This window comes from Neomonachus schauinslandi, chromosome 1, assembly GCF_002201575.2.
Source record: "Neomonachus schauinslandi chromosome 1, ASM220157v2, whole genome shotgun sequence".
Lineage (NCBI taxonomy): Eukaryota > Metazoa > Chordata > Mammalia > Carnivora > Phocidae > Neomonachus > Neomonachus schauinslandi.
Genome location: NC_058403.1, coordinates 110038872 through 110052610, shown reverse-complemented (window position 1 = coordinate 110052610; position 13739 = coordinate 110038872). Strand labels below are relative to the sequence as shown.

General features: G+C 43.4%; 1 protein-coding gene across 1 annotated transcript in view; it reads right to left on the bottom strand.

The window, feature by feature from the left end:
- Positions 1–489: 489 nt before the first annotated feature.
- Positions 490–13739, bottom strand: part of MINDY4B (MINDY family member 4B) — a 36469-nt gene continuing 23219 nt past the window's right edge. Inside the window, 3 exon segments of the mRNA XM_044911756.1 lie at positions 490–632; positions 2260–2276; positions 3225–3388. Coding sequence (XP_044767691.1) covers positions 490–632; positions 2260–2276; positions 3225–3388 — 324 coding nt within the window.

Sequence of the window (13739 nt, the reverse complement as noted above, 5' to 3'; positions counted from 1 at the left end):
CTAAAAATCTGATGATGCATTACTGATGACTTCATCCCCAAATGAAGGCTAGCTGCCTGTGTCCATAATCCTCAGGGAGAATCACACCAAGAAAAGACTAATTCGAAAATAGAATACAGGGACACTTCATTTGCTCTATTGAATAAAATGAAGGAACTAGTCTGTGCAAGGATAGAGGATCACCTTGCAGCCCCTGCTGGAAGGGCCTTTGTTTCTTTTATAGCACAGAGAGCAACTGCAGAGGGCTTCACAGAGACAAAAAGAAAGAATGAAAGAAAGAAAGAAAGAAAGAACGAACAAAAGAAAGAAAGAGAAAGAAAGAAAGAAAGGGAAAGAAAGGGAAAAAGAAAAAGAAAAAATGGCTAATGGGGTTTTTCAGTGGGGTTCGTGAATGAGGAATGTAGAAGTAAAGTGGTCTCCCCCCATATGAGGCTCTGTGCCCCAGCAGCTCTGACACTTCATAAGTCATTGCACATCCTGGCTTTCTCTTTAGAGAAAGGGAACGGTTCCATTCCAGTTGATGGTGGCTTCTCTCCACTTGGTCCTGATTGCCATCTCTACTGGAGAAAACCGTCTTCTTGGTACATGTTCATCTTCATGTTGGTTCCTTTCCCAGTGATGGGAGTGAGTATCTGAGTGAGGAACAGCCAGCATTTTTTTTTTAAAGATTTTATTTATTTATTTGAGAGAGAGATAGTGAGTGAGAGAGAGAGCAGGGGAGTGGGCAGAGGGAGAGGGAGAAACAGGCTCCCCGCTGAGCAGGGAGCCTGACCTGGGGCTCAATCCCAGGACCCTGGTATCAGGACCTGAGCCGAAGGCAGACACCTAACCGACTGAGCCACCCAGGCGCCCTGAACAGCCAGCATTTAGGCCCTAGCCTCTATACACCATTCCAGAGGAAGCCAGGAAGGAAGGAAAACACACAATGGGTGGGCAGGAGCTGGGCTCAGCAAGCTGTGTTCCTAGAACTGGTTAAGCAGAAGGGGATTCCAGGAGAAGGTATGTAGAAATGCCCCATACAAAACAAGTCTGTGGTAACATGGGTTGTTGTGTATTTTGGAACATGAATAGTGATAAGTCGTGATATGCATCCCAGCACCATGATAGGACACATAGAGCCAGGTGTAGGCCACAGAATGCTGTCAGGAAAACCAGGAGAGGGGGAGCTCATCACTTCTCAGTGATTCTAAGAGTACATTTACATTTTTGGGTGAAGGGCAAAGTAGCTTAGTGAGGTAGTCAAGAACTGGGTTCAAGAGCCAGCTTTGTCTCATATGACATTTGAGAAGGTACTTAACATCTCTCAGCCTCATTTGTTCAGTTAGTAACTATTTATTGGCTACCTCAGTTTCTTCTATGTGGAAATAGATATCATAGTACCTACCTCCTATAACTGCTGTGAGAACTTAATGGGATTACATGTACAGCTTCCAATACAGTGCCCAGAAGAGCATGCTTGAAGTACATGTGAGTTAATACAAAAATCTCAGGAAACAAACTGAGGGTTGCTGGAGTGGTGGGGGTTGGGGGATGAGGTGGCGGGGTGATGGACATTGGGGAGGGTATGTGCTATGGTGAGTGCTGTGAATTGTGTAAGACTGATGAATCACAGACCTGTACCTCTGAAACAAATAATACATTATATGTTAAGAAAAAAAAAAGAAGAAGAAGATAGCAGGAGGGGAAGAATGAAGGGGGGGAAATAGGATGGGGAGACGAACCATGAGAGACTGTGGACTCTGAGAAACAAACTGAGGGTTCTAGAGGGGAGTGGGGTGGGGCTTGAGTTAGCCTGGTGATGGGTATTAAAGAGGGCACGTTCTGCATGGAGCACTGGGTGTTATGCACAAACAATGAATCATGGAACACTCCATCAGAAACTAATGTTGTAATGTATGGGGATTAACATAAGAATAAAAAAGTAAAAAATAAAAAAATAAAAAACCACACACACACACACAAATGATGTTTTCTGGGGTGCCTGGGTAGCTCCGTTGGTTAAGCGTCCGAGTCTTGGTTTTGGCTCAGGTCATGATCTCAGGGTCCTGGGATCAAGCCCCATGTCTGGCTCTGTGCTAAGCTCAGAGTCTGCTTAGGATTCTCTCTCTCCCTCTGCCCCTCCCCCCATGCTCGGACATGTGCACGGGAGCCTTCTGTCTCTCTGTCTCTCTCTCTCAAATAAATAAATAAATAAAATCTTTTAAAAAATGATGCTTTCCTCAAAGAAGAGAGTAAAGTAGGAATGATATTTTAAGGAACATATTGTCAATGTCTTCCTAAATTAAATGGCCTAATATATATCTTTCATAATTAAAGAAGAATTAGGAGCTGCACAGAAAAAAAGAGTCACTAAGACTTTTCCAGATTTAGTCATTATAATGAAAAGTTGTTTAACACGAGGCCCGTGATGCTAAATGCCAAGTCAAACATCAAGCCGTCAAGCCTCCACCAGTAGAACCAAGGTACCCAATACAGACTCCCAGTCTCATTGTGTTTATTCCCTTGTCCCAAAGGCCAGTGTTTCAAGACACTGAAAGTTTAAAGACATTTAAAGTTTACTCTTTTTTCCTTCTGAGTTTAAACGAATATGGGTGTAATGGAAGTAAAATGACCTGTGTGGTTGTCTGCCTCTCCCATTAGACCGGACCCTCTTCAGTTTTGCTGAACTATGGACTGTGCCTTCGTTGTCGTGGCTCTCCTAGCGTCTAGCACAGCGCCTGGCACTTAGGAGGCCCTCAAATATCTGCTCCGAAATGCACTCTCAGTGTGCTAATTAATGTCGCTGCATGATCATCTGATCGGTCGTAGGATAGAATTGACCAAATGGCAGCCCCCTGCCCCAATCCCTCCAGTCTTCCCAGGTCTTCCTCAGGCATTAAGTGCCTGGTGTTCACGGGTAAAAGATCCCGGAGAGGGCTGTTTTGGAGATGTGATTCTCCCCCTTTTGTTGTTTCTCTTACCTAGAGGCTGTTTGTTCCTCTGTGCTACTTCTAAACCCGCTGCTCTTATTTAAAGCAGCTGCAGAATGCCCAGGTTGCCACGCTTGGGTTTAGGCCCGTGGGACTCATGCACGGGTTTCATTTCAGAACTCAAGCCTAAGCACTTCCCTCCAAAGCGAGTGTGAATACCCACGCAGCGGTGAAACATCGGCAGCCGCATCTTTCTGAGCGCACGAAAGCGCTCGGCACTTGGGGTTTGAAATGCTCACCTACTGTGAGATGCACAGGCGTGTTCTGGGGGGGCGGCCACTGTACAGATACAGAGCAAAGCGACGCTCCGCTTTCCAGTCTGATGAGAGCTGCCTGTTTGTGCTAAAAAGGACGCTGGGTTTTCCATTGATGTTGCACAGCCAAATAGGTAATTTGGGGGTCTTCAGCATGCTGCCCACCTGGAAGGGGAGAGGTGAATGCAGATGAGTGTATAGATTTGGCCACATCCCGGTGGATGCTGATACATCATCGCGATCAAAAAGCAGCTCGGAGGCTTCTTCTCACACTTGTAGGTGCACAGAGCACTCTGCGTGCAGTGAGATCTGAAGCGAAGGCTTCGTCATGAGCGAGTTTACATGTACGCAGGCTGTGGTGTAGTGGGGATGCTGCAGTGTGGGGATGGCCTCATGGAGGATGTGGAGCCACCTCAGTTTGGCGTGGAGGTTTAGAGAATAAATAAACTGAAACATAAGTGTAGTGGTGGAATAAAAGAACTTCAATTTGTCTTCGTCATTGACTGGTGTATTTACTCCTATGCCCAAGGTAGGACAATATTTCATTCGGCAGGTGGTCAGACTTCTGGAAACACTAACCATTTAGAATATAGGAAAAAGAGAATATTTAGAATATAGAAATATGGAATATTTTGGGCGCCTGGGTGGCTCAGTCGGTTAAGCGACTGCCTTCGGCTCAGGTCATGATCCTGGAGTCCCGGGATCGAGTCCCGCATCGGGCTCCCTGCTCGGCAGGGAGTCTGCTTCTCCCTTTGACCCTCCTCCCTCTCATGCTCTCTGTCTCTCATTCTCTCTCAAATAAATAAATAAAATCTTTAAAAAAAAAAAGAAATATAGAATATTTTGAATGGAGGGAAGAGCTCCTGGGAAATGAGGGGAAAACACAGACATACATACATTCATACATAGACACACATATCTATCTGCCTGTTAACACGCACATCAGATGTGAAGATGTACTGAGAGCTGAGCATACTAGTTTAGCATTACAATAATAAGTTTGCTCTTTTAACTAGTTTATCTAGCTTTTCCCCGCAGCTATCATTTCAGCTTGACTTCTCATGACTAGTGAATTAGACTGACAAAAGTACCACTCTGAGAGGCCCCTTCCGGCATCATGATATTACAGTGCGTTTCCATTTATGATATCTACCATTTTGTTTAAAGAGACAGGAAAGCACATATTTTTTAAAGATTTCCATCAAAACTTATTAATGTTAAAAACTAATTTTTTCTATGTAGAGAAATAAGCATGAACTACATAGAAAAAAAAAAAAAAACCATCATTTTCATGTGATGCCAGGGAGAGCTACTGGACCCTCAGCCTTGGCGTGTCTTCCCATAACGGAAGGATCCAATTCTGGTTCTTTTCTCCATCAGTCCTTAGAGTTGTCCTGTGTGTTCAGGAACAGATTCTGTTTTATGGAAAATCCAGCTTTGAAAAATTATCACGTCTCATAAACCCAAGTATTAAAGGCTAATAACTTGACATTTGGATTTCTCAATAGTTCTATTCAAATCTCTTTGTTTTGCTTTAGTTTAAATTCTTCAGTTGTGGGTGAGTGGGTGAATCAGAAATGCTTTTGTCTTTAAGATTTTCACTTTCGGCTACCATAGAAAAATTTTATTACTGTGTTTGGAAGACACAAACTCTGTTTTAGTTAATAGTTTAAAAAGGGGGTGCAAGCCTAGCACCTCAATTTGGTCATACTCATAGTGGGTGCAGGAATTGCTTATCTACTCACACTAGAATTAGCCCCTCTGGGCTGAGTATAAATATGAGCATCTCACATATCAAACGGGCAAGTCGCCCACTGGCTACGTCAGAAATAAAACACAGAGGATGTGCAATGGAAGCCAACAAATGTGTTTACGTTCCAAGAATCCACCCACAAGTTCCAAATAACATTGTAACCATTCATTAGTTACAAAATAAGCACTTTCTCTCTTAGGCCTTCTTGCCATGGCACCTTGTATACTAAGGTTAGATGTAATCAAAATACGATCTGCGGGACATGGAATTATTAAGGTTGGAAAACTTGGATAAACTAGGAAATTGAGGGCCGTTTTGGAATAAAATGTCACTTCTTTTGAAATTCAAAAGAATTGAATTTGGGCCGATTTTCAACCAATGGAAGTTCCTGTAAATTACGTCTGGGTGGATGTAATAGAATATAGACATGTATGATATTGTTTCACAGAGTTTTTGTAACAGAGGCAAAATTCAACTGGCACTCAGGTAACTCTCTGCGAGGTGCTGACACCACACTGTTGTTACTTTCCGCAACAACACAACAGTTTTCTCTCCTGAACCCAAAGCTACTCAAGATTTTATTAGAGTAGGAGGAAGATAAAGTAGTTATAAATACGACAATCTCTTCTATACAGAGACTGCACACTGAGCAGGCAGAGCCTCACTTGCCTTCAGAGATTCTAGTGGAAAGGAAAATGTCATGCATGACTGTCAAGGCACTTTGGCTATTAACTCTAAGCGGCAAGCCTTAAGATCGCAGCTGAGAACACACCTCGTTTCAAGTGGGGCCTGCGAAAACAAAACGAAGCACCTCCCAACAGAATGCAGCCAAATATTATATCCCCTCTTTTTCTTAGCACACCACATCATGTGTTTGGAACTTTCAGTTAAAAATTTGTATTGCTTTTGGGTAGACAGTGTATCAGCTAACCTCCACCCCCAAAAGCCACATTCTAAATATGTTTTATTGGTGAGATTCCCCCAATGCAGAATTTGTGCATGTTGCCTCGTGTTGCCATGGTAAAAAAGGAAATTAACTTGTGATACAGTAGCGCTATAAATAAAATACCTTTCTCCTTAAGTTCACTCATTGTGTAATAAGCCCAGTGTTACATGCAGCAATCAAGCCTTTCATAACATGTATCATTTAAGCCAGTGTAAAACTATAAGGACAGGAGGAAGGATGGACAAATTCTAAACACTACAGGGCAAGGATTGAGTCCATGTAATCTTTTTTTTTTTTTTGCCATCTAGAACAATGGTGCTTAGAATGTGCCTTTGCATAATGAGCTTGATATTGCAAGTCCCAAGGGCCCAGTTTGGTAATGGGAATGGGAGAAAGGTGTTGGAGATTTGTGCTTTCTTCCCTGATTTCTGGTGACGATTCGCGTGCATAACTGTGAAGGGTCTGGCTCTCTGCACCTGCAACACAGAGTTGATGTAACTTCCCTCGGCGAGTTTGCAGGTATATTGTCATGTTTGCGGGGTGCGACCTCAGGAACTTGGTGGGGAGAGCGCCATGGGTGGAGCTTCACATGGTACTTTTATGGTTGGATTTCTTCCTACGAGTCTCTTTAAAGGGAATTTAAAGAGGGAAGAGGGTACGGCTGGGATGGTGGTGTGCTCTGTGGGGGCTACCAGGGGAGTAATTCCAGCAAGACCTAAATGGCTTCAGCCCCTTCTAAAAATCTGAGTTGATTTTTCTGCTTGGTGGCAGGTGCGAAGATAATGCAAACCTCCTAAGGCTTTCCAGATGGTGTTAGACTCAAACTGCTTTATGTTCTCACTTGGGTATCGGAACCTCACACTCAAACCTGTACCTTCAAATAGAAAAGGGATGGGAGGCTTCAAAATAGTGCCTCAGCTTGTGGGTAGCTGGCTGTGTTCCACGGGAACTGTCAGTCTGGTGGGCTCTGGGGGGCTTGCCATGGCATCTAATGAGAACTCCATTTTTTTTTCTCCTTTAAATCTCACCCACTGGGCTGTGACATTGGGACTGGAAGACGTGTATTTTTGCAGTCTCTGCAATTTTATCCCAGAGTAAGAAGAGATTTACTTTAGGAAGACAGATACAGCATTACAGGATGGTTTTCACCTGGACAGCAGAATCTGTTAGTACGTTGGTTTTCTTTTGAACTCCAAAACCTTTCTTATATTAGATTTTTATTATCAGTGGATACACATAATCTTCTGATTTGCAGCGCTCACCCTAGGCAGGAGCCCCTACGTACCCGCACAGCACCTAAGTACCCAGTTGGCACGTTCAGGAGTCCTGTGTGGAGGAGTAACCCTGCTCAGAGCAGAAAGGAAGGGGTTTGGCCGTGGGGGTCTTCAATCCAGTGATATAGAGAGCACTGTTCTGGAACCACATCTAGGTCCTTCTGAGCAGACATATGTTCTGCAAGGTACTTCAGTTCTATAATAAAATACTGTGAACTATGAGGCTTCTGGATACACTGTGGTCACGTGTGTCTTCTGTTAGCATGTCTCTCAGTGCCACTGAGCTTGTCCTTTGGCCATGTACTAGACAGACACGGTCTGCCAAACCAGCAGGTGAAGGGGGGCAGATCCTTTTCAGAGGGTGTGCCCCAAGTACGTGTTGTTCACGATCAACTCAAACTTATGACTGCTTTAACCTGGAAGTCAATGTACAAAGTTCTAGCTTATTGAGTCATGCCTTCTAAAACCTAGCCATGGTATTGCCACCATCTAAATGTTAGAGTCTAGGGCGCCTGGGTGGCTCAGTCGCTTGAGTGTCCAACTCTTGATTCCGGCCCAAGTCATGATCTCAGGGTCCTGGGATCCAGCCCTGCTTCGGGCTCTCTGCTCGGTGGGGAATCTGATGGAGGATTCTTTCTCTCCCTCTGCCCCTCCGCCTGCTCACACAAGTGCTCTCTCTCTCTCAAATAAAAATAAATAAATCTTTAAAAATAAATAAATGTTAGAAGGGTGCCTGGGTGGCTGAGTCAGTTAAGCGTTTGCCTTCGGCTCAGGTCATGATCCCTCCCACCCCCCACTCGTGCTTGCTCTCTCTCTCTCTCTCTCTCATGCTCTCTCTCTCAGATAAATAAAATCTTTGGGGCGCCTCGTGGCTCAGTCGTTAAGCGTCTGCCTTCGGCTCAGGTCATGATCCCAGGGTCCTGGGATCGAGCCCCGCATCAGGCTCCCTTCTCCGCGGGAAGCCTGCTTCTCCCTCTCCCACTCCCCTTGCTTGTGTTCCCTCTCTGGCTGTCTTTCTCTCTGTCAAATAAATAAAACCTTTAAAAAAAAATCTTTAAAAAATAAATCAATAAATGTATGTTAGAGTCTAACATCAGTGTACCTATAACAGATATTACAGATGACATGATACAAATCTACATCTATATGTAAATATATAGGTAGGATAGATTATAAAAGCGCTTATGATAGCGTATAATTCTAAGAACTGGCATTTTGTGTTGATCACCTTATCAGAAGACAAGAAAAGATGGTAATGGCAGACAGTGTGGCCCAGTGGGCAGAACCTGGGCTCTGATGCAGGTGGATCTGGTGTCCTAACACAGTCTCTGACGCCTCGCTGGTGGCCGAGGGCAAATGCCTACCCCTTGCTCAGTCTGGATTTTCTCGGGTCTAAAATTAATGGTCACACAACAGACACTGGGCTGAAACTAACACTTCTCCCTTTGAGTGGAAGTGGGGATGAAATGAAATAAGGTATCCGTGCGAATGAACGGCTCGGAGAGAGCCTAGCACATAGTGTGTGCTCTGTTAGCACTACATTGAGTAAATAAGCTTCGCATAGACTCCCTTTAAGTCCCATCTCCAGGGATGGTGAAAAATATATGTAAAATTATATATAGAGAGAACATAATTATAGATATAATTATTTGAGTAATACAGATGAGTTATGGATTGCTTTTTGTCCCCAAATAATGAGCGGATATAGAAAGAATAAAAAAGTCTCTTGCGATAAAAAACTTTATGTGTCTAACATATTCATAGATCTCAGCAGTTCAAGTAAGAGAACCAACCGCCAGCCGGTATTTGCTCTTTAATACATTTGTTCTGAAACCAAACTCCAAGTGCACGACAGAGACAACATAATAAACATCCTCGGGGTTTCAAGCTATTAGTGTACAATTGCAGGCAATTTTCACTGAGGGCAGGATTCATAGGAGTCTCCCTGGAGAGAGAACACTGAGTCCAAGATGGAAGGATGAAAAGTCACATGAGTCCCTTTTCGAAAAGACAGAAGCATTGTAGATGTGACTTCTATGTAGATTTTAAAGCTAACTTGGGCAGTTTCCATGCTTTGCCCCATTTCCAATTTATGAGCAAGCATTTGCATGGTGGTCCTGTTGTCTGGTCCATTTTGCCCCATTAGTCACTTTCTCAGTAGGAAAACTCTTATTTGTTACCTCATGCCTTGGCCTTTTGGCTTGCTTTAAAGGTCCTGACAAACATCCACTTTATTACCAGAGGATATTTTAGGCGCTGCAGGTAATTTTCTTTAAAGCATGATTTAGCAGCTCTATTGGTCTGAGCTGACTTGTGTAGAAAGAAATGTGTTCCAGAGGAAATGGTGGCGCTGGATCTCTGGGAATTCTTGACTCTTTGAGGCACGCGGCTCTCCTTCTCTCAGTCCCTCTCTCCCTTTTTGTGGCATTTTCTTTTAACATCGGCCCTTTTCTCAGAGCCACTTAGTAGCTATGTAGCAAACACCTACTTAATTTTAATTTAAGATAAGGTCTGAGACTTTTCCCTAAAGCCTTGCAGATGTTTACAGGAGCAGAAAGCTGTCAACCTTTCTGATACGGCTTGAAAGACGATATTCTTTCTTGTAATGTTTGTTGCAATAGCTAGTTTTCCAATTCTACACACATGGATTTAATCAGTTAGGTCTAATGAGTTTCTGCCCTTCCTTTATTTTTTTAAAGATTTTATTTATTTATTTGACAGAGAGAGACACAGCGAGAGAGAGAGCACGAGCAGGGGGAGTGGGAGAGGGAGAAGCAGGCTTCCCGCGGAGCAGGGAGCCTGATGAGGGGCTCCATCCCAGGACCCTGGGATCATGACCTGAGCCGAAGGCAGACGCTTAACAACTGAGCCACCAAGGCACCCCTCTGCCCTTCCTTTAAAGCATTAGTTCAACCAAGGCAATTTTGTCCCCCCAGAGAATATTTGGCTAGGTCTGGAGACATTTTTGGTTGTCACATCAAAGGGCAGAACTATAGGCATCTAGCAGACAGAGGCCAGGGATGCAGCTAAACATCCCACAATGCACAGGACAGCTCTCACCACAAAGACATTATCCAGTCTAAAATGTCGAGGTTTCTAAACCTGGCTGCCCATGAGAATCACTTGTGGGCTTTAAAATTCTAATGCTCAGATGCTCTCTAGACCAAATGGAATAGAGTCATTGGCTAGGACTGGCTATGAAATTGCAGCCCAGTGCAAAATGAAAACGCGGGGACACTTACTCAAAAATTAGTAAGAATTTTAAGATGGTGACAGTAGAGCATTAGACTAAGGGCAGGGCCTTCTGAGTGTTGGGGCCCTGTGTGCCCACACAGATCGTCCACACATGAAGCTGATGGCGTTCTGGGGGATGACCTGGGCATTGGTAGTTTTAAAAGCTCTCAAAGCGGGCCAACGACTCGCTAAACAAAATATACAGATGGCAAATGAGCATATGCAAAGATGTTCCACATCACATATGATCGAGGAAATGAAAACAGCAATGAGATACCACAATACACCTATGAGAATGGCTAAAATCCAGAATGCTGACAACATCAAATGCTGGTGAGGATGTGCGGTAATAGGAACTCTGACTCACTGCTGGTGGGAATGCAAGAATGTACAGCCACTTTGGAAGACATTTGGGCAGTTTCTTACAAAACTAAACACTCTTACCATATATCCAGCAATCATGCTCCCTGCTAGCTATCTAAAAATGTTTAAAACCTATATCCACATAAAAATCTGCACACAGATGTTTAGAGCAGCTTCATTCATAATTGCCAAAACTTGGAAGCAACCAAAATGTTTTTTGTAGGTGAATGGACAAATAAACCTTGGTACATCAACGGAATATTACTTAGTCAATGGAATATTATTCAGCATTATAAAGAAATGAGCAATTGAGCTGTGAAAAGACAGGGAAGAGCCTTGAACTTATATATTACTAAGTGAAAGAAGCCAACCTGAAAAGGCTACATACTGTATCATTCCAACCATATGACATTCTGGAAAAGGTAGAACTATGGAGACAGTAAAAAGATCAGTTGTTGCTTGGGGTTGGAGCATGGAGGACTTTTAGGGCAGTGAAACTGCTCTGTATCATGTTATAATGGTGGACACATGTCATTATACATTTGTCCAAATCCAGGCAATGTACAACACCAAGATGGTAAGGTCAGCTATGGACTTTGGATAATCATGATGTGTCAATGTAGGCTCATCAATTGTAACAAATGTGCCATTCTGGTGGGAGATGTTGATAATGGGGGAGGCTATGCATGTGTGGGGGCAGGGCATATATGGGAAATCTCTGTACCTTCCGCTTAATTTTGTGGAGGAATAAAACTGCTCTAAAAAATAAAGTCAGTTAAAAAACCAAACCCTCCAGGTGATTTCAGTGTGCAGCCAGCGCTGAGAGCACGGTTCTCCAGCATTTATCGTCTGTCTCCTTCCCAGAACAATCAGCATATGTGTATGTACTGGCCCATGTGTGACTCATCTTTGTATCTGGACACAGAGCCTCACAATTAGGAGACGATCAATGAACATGGCCTTTATCATCCATTCTAAACTTACATGTGTACAGGTCACTCTGGCTTCCCAGCAGGCTTTGGCATTCATAATCTTGTTTGCTCTTCGCATCAGTCCCGTGGTTGCAGAGCAGGTGTGAGGACACTAGTCTGAGATGAGGAAACTGGTGTAGAGAGAGTAAGTGACCAGCCCAAGTCACACCCCTGTGAGGGGCCGGGCAAAGCCTCCAACCAAGTCTCCTGGTTTTCAGGTGAGGGCGGCTGCCTGCGTGTTACAGAATCCCCCTCACTTTTATTCCAGGTTTCCAAAGTGTGGCACAGAAGTACCGTTTGGTGGCACGAGGCAGGAATGCCGGTGGCCCGGGGTAAGCTTTAAAACAAAACCTGTTTATTTACTTCTTTGAATATGTATTAGGAAAAAAAAATAGTGAGCATGTCAAGTCCGTGGCTTGTGTTACTGCTGCAGAAATGGTTACATGCAAATTTTTAAAATGAGTTGATTTAAAGAAAAATATTAATCAAATAACAGCAGAGCGTGCTGCAGGTATGGAGCAACGACAAAGCTGTGAATTACCTACGCAAATGACTGAAATGCGAGAAATGCTGTTTTAAATCTTTGTAGTTTATAATGAGAATAGAGTGAAATCGTGTGAAAGAGCTTTGTAATCATAGACAAAGCGGTCAAATTACGATTGTGGCTTTTGCGTCCTCACTCCTTGAAACTTGCCCCTGGTGTATCCTCCCTGTGTATCCTGCCATTTTTCTCCAAACTAAGTCTTGGCCATCAGGTGAAAGTGTGTGGTTGAAAAAAAAAGAGAAAAATATGTAAACTGAAATCTATAGTTCCTTTCTTTGGGTGGCTTCGTTTTCCTCTTTATTGTAGATCTATCAAATTCTAAGATGAGTTCCCAGTTTAGAACCAAGGGATTTGGAATTTTTTAACAATAACAAGTCCCTTCTCTGTCCAGGGTATATTCAAAGTACGGTCTTTCATGTTCATGCAGTGGAACTCTTTGCATCCTAAATATGATGAAGGACATATCTTCATTGACACATACAGATATGTGTTAAGTGATAAAAATTGGGTTTCCAAAGAGTAGCATAGGACATATTTATATAAGAAAGAAAAAGAGAAGGACGCATTGCTGAAAGGATTGACCCCTGGGTGATGGGAATGGGTTCATTTCTTTTACTTTTAGCTTCTCTGCCACTTCTCATTTTTCTATGATGGGCCTAGATTTCAAACTCAAGGAATAATAAGCAAACTTTAAACAGGCTTGTATGCAAAATGTACTTAATTCTGCTATGGTCAAACTCTACTTCTCTGGTGCCCTCAGATACATGATTTGTAGGTATAACAAGTTGCGGATTTCATGAATAAGGCATTGTGGCTGGAGCCAAGAGCAGGAGGGAAGACGAGTGAAGCTCTGGATATAAAAGGATCTTCTAAAGCCTGAAGTCTTGTGCCCACGAAAGGGATTTTGAGCTGAACTGGGAGAGTGAAGGACAGGACAGGGCACTGAGCAGCAAGGCCCTCATTTACTGCTGGTGGTTGGGAGAGGCTGGGGCCGGGACAGGGCTGGGGGGTTGTCAGCATCCTACTGAATTACATCCCAGCTAATTTCATGGCCACTCCAGAGAAGCCTGGCTTTTTCACAGAACCCACCTTGCCTTGCCTGGGTTTTAGGATGGAGATCTTTGTGAAAATATCACAGAAGCATCTTTGATTTGTGGTTTGGGGTGGGTGTATTTGCTTTCTCACCCTCTCTCCTGTTTATTTCTGCAGAGTCATATCTTACTTAATTCTCTGGTTATGTTTTTCAACGGCACATTCTACTTTCTGAAGGTTGTCAGAGCTTGTAAATCCCCTGAGCTGGAAATCATTTTGAGAGGAGTTTCATGGGGCGGGGGGGGGGGGGGGGGGGGGGGGGGGGGGTTTTTTTTACCCTTTTTTTTTTTTTTTTTTTTTTAAAAAAAAAAAGAAAAAAACATTTTAATACAGTAAAAA